Source organism: Mustela nivalis (assembly GCF_964662115.1).
Source record: "Mustela nivalis genome assembly, chromosome: 16".
NCBI classification, from domain to species: Eukaryota; Metazoa; Chordata; class Mammalia; order Carnivora; family Mustelidae; genus Mustela; species Mustela nivalis.
Genome location: NC_139035.1, coordinates 4,312,186 through 4,322,253, shown reverse-complemented (window position 1 = coordinate 4,322,253; position 10,068 = coordinate 4,312,186). Strand labels below are relative to the sequence as shown.

Sequence of the window (10,068 nt, the reverse complement as noted above, 5' to 3'; positions counted from 1 at the left end):
GCAGAATATTCTGGAATTGAGAAATTTTCCAAGATACTGATTGTAAGGACAGAGGGTAGACGCAAAACTCGTCAGAGAGAGGAATGAAGATAAAGAAGACGCTGATGGATATGTAAGGAAGTGATCAAGTTTACCAGAGGTCTCGTGTGGTAAAAACAGACACATTTTTGGAGACAAAATGTTGGAGCAATTAAGCTGGAATAATAGGAGATGATAGGAAAGTAAGATGTCTGAAATCAAATTGTAAAGGAAATACCATAGTTTTTAACAAAGACAAAGTCTGGGGGGAGGGGGTGTTAGAGAGTGGTTGAAAAAATTAGGAAAAGGTCATTGTGATGGAAGAACGGGAGAACCTGAGAAACCGGGTGCTTGGACGGAGGCCTCCGGTCAGTGGCTTTCTCTGGAGCTAGAAGTACCTCTCACCGAGTGACCGACTGAACTGACAGATGCCATGACCAGATACTTAATATACGTATCGGTCATTTTTGTCCAAGAGAAGTCAAGGGACTCACCCCATGATTGCATTTAGAAAGTAGATGAACAAAGATTCAAGTTCATGTTTTTCAGCCCAAAGTCTGTGCCCTTTCCACAATGCTATGGCTCTGCTCCCAGGGAAGCCTGGGGGAAGTTGTCATCAAATCTGTTGAAAGTTGGGTGAGCTTAACATTGGCAATAATATAGACAATAAAAACTCTGGATAATGGAAACAGACTGGGGAGAGGGGTGTCTGGCAATGATGGATTTGCTTCATTCCAGTGAGTCCTTCTTAACACAGCCTTAAGGCAAAAGGAGTGAAGAAGCCATGGAGGAAAGAAATTATAAGGGGGGGAAAAACAAATTTTAGTTATTTCCAACAAGTACATTCATAATGTTGGCCTGTATTCTAAAATATAATGTTTATTACACTTCCTCTTTTTATTAAAATACACAAAACATATAAATACTGGTTATATTATAGGAGAACAGCATGAACAGGTGACAATCAAAGAGTCTTGAGGACTATTTTAAGGACAACTGAGTTGGTTGCCAAGAGGTATTCAAAATCTACCATTAAATGCAACCCATGTTTTCCTAACATATCCTTCACAAGTTCCACATTGTCTCTTCTTATGTAACTCTTCTAGTCACATACATGTGAGTACACACACACACACACACACACACACACACACACACCACCCCTAAAATTGCACTGGAAATATACATGCTGTGTGAGGAATGGAGCAACTTCCCCAAAGATGCCCTTGCTTCTCTGTTAGCGTCACCTGGTGGCTCCGGCTCTGCCTTCAGAAGTTAACATGCTTCCAATGGGACACTGGCCTTTCGGTCTCTTTAGCTTATGACACAAGCCTAGTCCTCTTTTTCCGTCCCTTGTACACTCATGTCACATCCATATCTGAAAGACAGCCACCCCGAGGTAGACAGTAGACCCACTCCAAGAGGTGAGTTAACAGGTGTCCTTTTCAATGTGCTAAAATGCTTGTGGACACTTTTAAGTGTGTAGAACACCCTGGTGGCTGCTACTTCCTGCCTCTGAATTTCACACGGCAGCCCCAAATCTCGTGTTCTTCAGTCGTATTCCCCCTCCCGTCTGGCTCATGAGATGAGGAACTGTAGATCTGCTGGACCCTGTGGTCTCTAGACACTCTTGGCTCATGTCTTCTCACTTGATCTCAAGTGGGCTTAAGAAGACTCTCATTCAAGACCATATTTTCAGGGCCTGTAATAAGGAACCATGTGGAGAGAATCCCAAAGTGCTTTTCTTAGAGCTTATATAAGCCAAAAAAGGTCTTAGATTCCTCAAAACTGACCACAGACAGTTCGGACACATTAACATATAAATGGTCAGTACTGGTGAGATTGAATACTGCCCCCAGGTAGCTGCTGCGGGCCCACATCTGGCCAGTAGTGCAGTAGTTCATTAACTTCCCCTCCATCAGCACTAGATCCTGGGGATACTTAGAGTTCCTCAAATAGACCTTGTGATTCAGGGGCTGGTTGTTGCAGGACTGACCCCTGAAGTACACTTTAGAATACACAAAGTAGAGCCCAGTGTCATTGATCACAAGGCCGCCCTTCTTATACTTCACCCCAGAGACAAGGGCAATCCCGAATGTGTCTTCCCATTCCAGAGGGATGGATCTTGAGTTGGGCTTGCCTGAAATCAAATCAGAGAGGAGCTTTCAGCCAGGACTGCTCATGCACCCAACAAACGAAGCTTCCAAAGTGAAACTGTGGGCCGTTCCTTGAGCAAAGGGCCAAAATGGCACTGCCCATATGGAACTGGCTAATGGGTCAGACTCGATCCATCACTGAATTCCTGCGACACCGCTATCGAATTGCTTGCCCTAATTTTGTCATCTACACAACTGGGACGATAATATATATCCTAATCAATTATAAGGAGACATTAATGAAATTAGTTTAGTTCTCTGGAACACAGACTGTATGATCTTCAGAACTAACACCAAAATTTCTAGGTTTTGAGGTCTCTCTAGGTGGAAAAAAGCCAAACACAAGGAAATTCTAAAGTTGGGAAGAACCCTTAGGGATCATCTGGTTCAACTCCTCACCTATACTAAGAAGTCTTCAGTACCTCCACTTTGGGCTAAAATTCCCTTTCTTTTATGTCTCCACAGCAGTATAATCATACCTTAAGCAAAGAACACTCTGTAGTACCAAAATGACCACTTATCTACCTGTATTTCCCTATTAGATTTTAAGTTCCTTGAAGGCAGGAATCACATTATTAATCTACTACATGTCTCCAGAGCTCGGCACACGTGTTCAATAAATATCTGGTGATCCAGAAAGGATTATTCTACAGCTTCTGCCTAAATAATTCCAGGGCAGTGGCATATCCTTTCTATGATACTTGTCCGCTTCTCAGATATTCATGGACTGTGCCCTGGGAATGCCCACACCACATTGTTCTCAAATGACTTGACTTCACTACCTGGCCACATGCAGGAAGTCCACCAGGGCCAGGACTGGGCCCTTCCTCTTACTCCTACTTCTACTCTTGCACAAAGCACAGTGAAGCTCTTCCAGAAAACAAGAAAAGCACTGACTAAAATAATTGATCACTCCCCACCTCCCCAGATCTCACCTCTTGAACCCATGCCCCAAATCCCCTAGGGGTCTTTGGAATGACTTAAAAGAGTGAGCTCCTCCTGGGCAGGGTCCTCTCATAATCTGCTCCATTTTGCCAGTTCAGAACATGGCCTAGATTAGAGTAGGGGTGCAGTTTGCGTGTGACTTGACTATTAAGATAGGACTATTCTTGGGTGTCAAATACTATCACCAGAAAGCAGCAACACCCTCCGAGCACAGTACCCAACCTGTCAAAGGCTTTCCCAAGACCCATGTACCTCCCAGATACAGACCTGTTAGATGGGCCACTTTTCTCAGCTCCCTTTTTTCAGAGGGCAGATTGGGTTGACCTGCATCATGGAGAGATGAAAGATATATATAAAATGAGATACCAGTTTCTTTTGTTGGGATTCCAAACTGGTCATTTAAATAAAAACAATTTTTTAAAAACATAAATGGCAACAGTCTAACATACATACATTAATCATCCAAGTGCAAAGCGTAGAACTTGCAGCCATAGGTACTTCAGAAACAGAGGTAAAAGGTAAACCAAACTGAGATAGACCTATGCACAGATGATGTCATGAAAAGACAATAAAAAGGTTGATTGAAAAAGAGCTATCCTATCAGTTACTGCATTTGACCTTGCCACAATCCTCTGAGGTAGGGATTATTGTCTGATGGCTAAATGAGCTCAGTTGGATGATCTGTCCAAGAAGACCCAGCTACACAAGGTCAGAATAGGATGGACGCTCAAGTCTCCTGGCTCCAGATTAGGTTTTTTTCCAGTTCTGCTGCCTCTAGGACTCGGCAGGACAGAGGCCAAAGACTATGATTTTACCACCTGGCCACTAGGTCTTCCCCTCAGGGGCATTCAACCATCTGCCCATATTAATCACCCTCAGATCTCAGATGCCTGACTAACTCCCCACTGCACTTATAACATATCCCCAGCCACGTGATCTCCGTCTGTCTGTCTGTCTGTCTGTCTCCTCTGCTTGCTCAGATCGGCCAAGGGGGCACAACACAGGGGCTGATGTGATCTGAACCCACCCAGCTTCCAGCCTCGTGCCTTTGCTCATGCTGTTCATCCGCTCAGAACGCCCTCCAGAGAGATCTTTGTGGCAAATTCCTATCACCCCATAAGTACCGCCTGCAATACCTATTTCTTGGGGGAAACCCTCCCAGGCCATTTTAATTCGAATATGGTCCTTCCCTCCTTTGAAGCCTAGAGTGACTTTGTCTTTACCTCTTTTGTCAGTTCTGACTCTCCATTTCTGTGATAACTGCATGACTTGTCTTACTCCCACCCAATAAATGGCAAACTTCCTACTGTGTGTTTAATCCACCAGAGTGGGCATGCGAACAGCAAATATTTGCTGAATTAAATTGGAGGAAGTAGAATAGACAATAGCTCCCAAAGTAGTCATTATTTTTCTGACTTCAAATATTTTAACCAATGAGAGCCACCACTTAGCTAATGAATTCAGTAACACATTTAAGAAAGATTCACAGAAGGGCCCTCATCCACATCAGGTTCATTACAATTAGCCTGTAAAATTCACCTGTGGCGTGAGATTGCCACTATGAGCGGAGAACATGACCTGAGTAATCACATCCTCTCTAGCCACCCAAGACCACCCACCATGAAGGAGGTGTTAGCGAACAGGAAAGGCAAAACTGAGTCTCCTCTACATTCCTATACCACAAACCATCTGTGCAACTGGTCTGGCATTCAGCCACGTACTGACAGGAAATGGAACAGAGAACCACAGGCTGCATCTCTTTCTATCCCTTGCAGAGCGTTGCACAGTGTGATTTTCAGAGGGTCCTGAGTAAGAATACCTGCTGGAGAAATGCTGAAATAAACTGGAAATAGATCCTACACATAGGTGATGAATGTTTCCTACCCCTGGGGCCTTTGCACATGCCATTCTCACTGCTGGAATGTTCTCCACTATCCTCCCACACCACCCCACACACATGCACGCGCACCCAACACCTCCTTAGAGGGGACTTTCCAGACCACTCTATGTTACATCACACTTAGTACAGTTTGAAATTATAGTCTGCTTGCTTACTTTTATTTACCCTTTACTGAGCTCTGAAAGCTCCCTCGGGGTAGGACCCTTGTCTCTCTTGTTCTTAGTCATCACCTACACCCAGCACCCGCCTGGGACATAAGAAGCTCTCCAAGAACATTTGTGAATGAATAAAAGACTTAAATGAGTGAACTGTGGAAAAATGGAAAATGAAAAAGAAGCAAATAAGTATGTTTAAATAATCTTGGATAGTACATCCCAGAGAAAATCACTGTTAATTTGTCGAAGTACAAGTACTTCTAATTCTTTACTAAGAATATAAAAACATACACATGCACTTATATAGTTGATTTAAACCAAGCATAGTTTTATAACTTGTATTTTTTATTTAACAATATAGAGTGCACACTCTTCACGGCTTTAAATGTAATTATATGGATTTCAGTCGCTGCATAGGAGGCCCTCTGAATATACCATGACGTATTTAATTTCCTATTAAGAGGCATTTAGTTTCTTCTGACTTATTTATTACAAATAGGCTTATAAGGTAATGATGAACATAATTATCTATGAGTTTTGGGGTATATCTCTGATTATCTTATTAAGATAAATTCTTAGTGATGAGATTACATGGTAAATTAACACTTTTTTAAAAAGAAGATTTCGTTTATTTATTTGACACACAGAGAGAGAGAGAGAGAGAGAGAGAGAGCGAGCACGTGAGCACAAGCAGGGGGAGCGGCAGGCAGAGGGAGAAGGAGAACCAGGCTCTTGGCTGAGCGGGGAGCCTGATGCAGGGCTCAATCCCAGAACCCTGGGATCATGACCTAAGCAGAAGGCAGAAGCTTAGCTGACTGAGCCACTCAGGTGTCTGCTAAATTAACATTTTTAATCCTTTGTACATTTTTCCAACTGGTCTTCAGAACGAATATAGCAATTTACATGTTCCCTGGCTGTCAACTAATGCTTAAGCAAAATTTTTTCTTGCATTTTTGCCATTCTGGTTTTTTTTAATCTTCACTAATGGGATGAATGAAAATGGATATACCCTTGTTTGATTGGCATCTGTTTTCCTATTAATAAAGTGGCTACTTTGTTCTCCGTGGGGAAATTCACCAACCTCCGGTCCATCTGCGTGGATGACAAGATGCTTTTTACTGGAAGAGACAGACCTGGGTCATCTGTGCACTTGACTTTTAATCACTAAAATGATCCCAGAGAGTGGCGGAGAGATGAGTAATTAGGTACCAGTCTCACCAGCCACATTCCACTGATTTTCAAAGCTGTTTTATTTTAGAAATCCTCCAAAGGTTTTATTTTTCTAACAAATATTTCTACTCTGCTTGAATACATCAGGACTTTCTAACACTTAGGGACTTGGGCCTAGAACCAGAGACCAGAGCGTCCACAGGATGGGTCCTCCAGAGCCCACATTCTGGAGCAGTAGGGTGACTTGGGTGACCTACAATAGGCACATAAGAGAAAGTGGAATGGGCTCCCCTCCTTGGATGGCCAGTGCTGCCTTCCATTTTCTTCCCAAGATTTACCTATTGTCTTTGCAGAGGCGTCTTGCTTCTCATCTTTATTTCTCCTTCCGTGGCCATCAAAGACAGAAGTTTCCCTATTTCACAGAGCACCAGTCTACGTGCTGGAAAGCCCTGCTGGTGACAAAGCACCAGGAGCCCGTGTTCCTCCTAACCCCAGTTCCACACCAGCGATTTGGGGCATATCCCCTAATTCTCTTCCGAAATGTGAGATGGCTATCCCAGATTTGCTCCAAGCTCCCATCCAACTCTTACCGAATCCAAAGTTTGGTCGATCTCAGTTGAATAAACCAGAGCATGCTAAACCTACCTGCACATGTTTCCAGATGATGACCTGAAACTTCACACAAGGTCAGTGTTCAAAATTTTCATCTTTTCCCTTGTCCTGAATCTCAACAGAGGCCTTTCTTTTATTGAAGGTACCTCATGATTGCCTTTGTGGGGAAAGCTGGACTAGCTCTTGAAAAATGGCTAAGGTTTCCCCCTCAAGACTGCCAGTGAATGCAAAAGAACAACTTTAATGTGGATGATTAATTGCATACTTTTTAAAAGCTTAAGGGGTGCCTGGGTGGCTCAGTCAGTTAAGCATCCGGTTCTTGATTTCGGCTCCAGTCATGATCTCACTCAGGGTCGTGAGATGGAGCCCTGTGTCGGGGCTCTGAAGTCTCTCTCTCCTTCTCCCTCTGCCCCTCCCCCCTAAATCAATCAATCAATAAATAAAAGCTTAAACACATCCTAGAATTTTTTTCTTTAAATAAAGCTTGATTCTTGAGTTATCTCTTAGAGAGTCTGAAGAGGAGACAACTTTTCCCAGAAACATCTGTCTCTGCCTGCTCCTCTCTACATCTCGCTGGGAGCTACAGCCACTGCCCTGTTCATGGAAACCAGGAGGCCTGTGAAGGCGACAGCAATGGAACCAGCTGTGTTGGTTCTTTCCATCTGTGTTGTCTCTTTCCAAAGCCGAATGGAAATTACTTGAATTGTGCGCAGTACTCAGTTATACTGATTTTGAATGATTACATGTACTTCATATGTTAGGGCAGCTCAAGGAACCAAAATGAGCAACGATTCTGAATTAGCCAGGATTCCTTTTGAAGTATAATGTGTCCAAGAGTGGGATGGAATTCAAGGCATCTGCCCCACGTGGTTCAGCAGTGAGGACCGTCTTTAGAGACTCAGTGTACATCCGTAAAATGACTCACCTGTTTGCTTCTCCAAAGACGATGCTGTATGACTTTTGCTGGTGGACTGGCAACAAAGAGGGAAAAGATGCACTGTAAGCATGAAGTTCTTTGAGCTAGCGGAGGCAAAGCCGTCAAGTAAACAGAATAAACCTGAGGGTTTATTCAGAATAAACCTGAGGGCATCTTCATACCTCAGAGCCTCTCCTAACTCGGACTCTGGCCATGCCATCCTGTCTCACATGCCTGGGTTTTGCAATTTGGAATAGTTCTAACATTTTTAAGTATTTCCAAGGAAATTTAGTTGGGTCATTTAAACAAATTCACTTCCGAGCAAGACTCCAAATTCTTTTTCTTTCCTGAATCACGAACCTCTAGGTAGAGGTTCAGCCAGCGGCCCTGCCAGCTGTGAAAAGAGGGACAGTCCCCACCAGTCCTATTTTGGCCCTGATCCTTTCCAAGAGAGCAAATATCCCTTTCACTCACTTGAGCCTCCGCCTCTGAGACAGAACGACTAGAATGACCCACTTCGAAGACAGGAAGAGAAAGGACTAGAAACCACTTTGCAAGCAAGGCCACGGTCCCTCTGGGCCTCGGTGCCCCCCTCCCCCACTACTTCCCCCCCACCCCTCCGCTGCAGCAGAGCCGTCTACACCCGCATCTCCAGCGCACAGCAATCCCCACACGGGCTTACCTCTCTGAGCTCCGCCAGCTCCTTCTGCAGGTGGAAGAGCTGGAACAGCCCCAGCCCCAGGCCGACCAGGGCCACCAGCACCATGAAAAACACCACAAGGAGACACAGGCCTGTGTTGTGGTCCCTCGGCGTCTTCAGAGGCGGCAGGGGCACCGGAGGCAGGGGCGGCGGCGGCGGCGGCGGCGGCGGCCTCCTCGGCCTCCCGGGCACAGAGGACGGACAGGGGAGGACGGAGCCCGGAGGCGCCCAGGGGGAGCTGGCGCTGCCGTCCACCCAGTAGACGTGGGGGTACGGGGGGTAATTCAGGGGCTGCTGCATGGCGGGGGGTCGGGCTGGCCCCCACGCAGGTGTGCCGGCCGGGCGCGCGGCTGTCCGTCCGTCCGTCTGTCTGTCTGCTGGAGCAGGAGAGCCGGCTCGCTCTTTATAGCTTGCAGAGCCCCGGGGAACACCGCTCTGTCGCCCGCTCTCTCCTCTGTCTTGCTCAGAGACACCCACTGACTTTGCATCTGAAGCTGAGAAGCCTCAACCAGAGGCAGAGCAAACCCGGGAAGTTTCCGCCCACAGTTCTCTGGTGAGGCCTGCAGGGCCCCACGCAGGTCCCCGCCGCCACTGCAGAGCCCGGTCCTTCGCGGCCCCGCGAGGGAGGCGGCACGGCGCGGGCCTGGGCGCTCTGTCCACCTGCCAGGGGCCGGCGGGGGGGTCCCGGCCCAGGGGACGAGACTGTGCGCGGAAGACAGCGGAGACCTGCCCGCAGCTTACATGCCGCCCAGGGAACCCACCCCTTGCTGCCAACCTTTCCCCACCCCTCAGTCCTGTTTGCCCCACTGGGCAAAGCACTAGAACGTGTGGGGTAAACTCTGCCCCACCCGCTCTGGGGATTGGATCAGAGGCTGCAAACCAGTGGCTGAAACGCCTTGTGAACCCATAGACCTCACTATGATTTTTCTCTTCACTGTGGTCCCCTTTGAAAATTGGGATAGTCTGCACTATCTATCTATCTATCTATCTATCTATCTATATGTTTTAGTATGTTTTGAAGCATTAGCATACTGGACACCCCAGGAGTCAGCCGAACCCAGTCCCCCAGGCTGCCCCAGGTCTCCCGCCGGCCGCCCACGCTCCCTGTGCATCACTGGCCCCCAGGACCCCTGGCCGGGCCATGGCCATCAGTCCCCGCAGGCGGCCTCCGTTTGCAGCCTGTGATACCGTCGTCATGGGTAATACATGATGCCCAAATTTGAATTTCACATAAAGAAATGTGAATCCTTTTTAGGATAGAAAATAATAATAAATCGTTTTTAGGATAAGTATATCCTAAACATTATATGGGATACACTAAGAAGTTATTTATCATTTTTCCGATGTTCACATTTAACTGATTGTCCTGTTTGTCTTTTTTTTTTTTAAAGATTTTATTTATTTATTTGAGAGAGAGACAGGGAGAGAGAGCATGAGTGAGGAGAAGGGCAGAGAGAGAAGCAGACTCCCCGTGGAGCTGGGAGCCCGATGCGGGA

At 46.2% G+C, this 10,068-nt stretch overlaps 1 protein-coding gene across 1 annotated transcript; it reads right to left on the bottom strand.

Moving 5' to 3' along the window:
* Positions 1–866: 866 nt before the first annotated feature.
* FASLG (Fas ligand) lies at positions 867–9,368 on the bottom strand. The gene is made up of 4 exons (XM_082702808.1): positions 8,555–9,368; positions 7,882–7,927; positions 3,387–3,443; positions 867–2,158 (listed from the first exon to the last, which is right to left on the bottom strand). The coding sequence occupies exons 1-4, from the start codon at positions 8,870–8,872 to the stop codon at positions 1,764–1,766; spliced, it is 816 nt and encodes a 271-aa protein (XP_082558934.1). The 5' UTR covers positions 8,873–9,368; the 3' UTR covers positions 867–1,763.
* Positions 9,369–10,068: the final 700 nt, after the last annotated feature.

Excerpts from the sequence above, each read along its gene's own strand:
- FASLG (XM_082702808.1), bottom strand. The coding sequence starts at position 8,872 with ATGCAGCAGCCCCTGAATTACCCCCCGTACCCCCACGTCTACTGGGTG. Across the intron at positions 7,928-8,554 it reads AGCTGGCGGAGCTCAGAGAG|TCCACCAGCAAAAGTCATAC; the intron begins GTAAGCCCGTGT and ends CTTTGTTGCCAG. Across the intron at positions 2,159-3,386 it reads AAAAGTGGCCCATCTAACAG|GCAAGCCCAACTCAAGATCC; the intron begins GTCTGTATCTGG and ends ATTTGATTTCAG.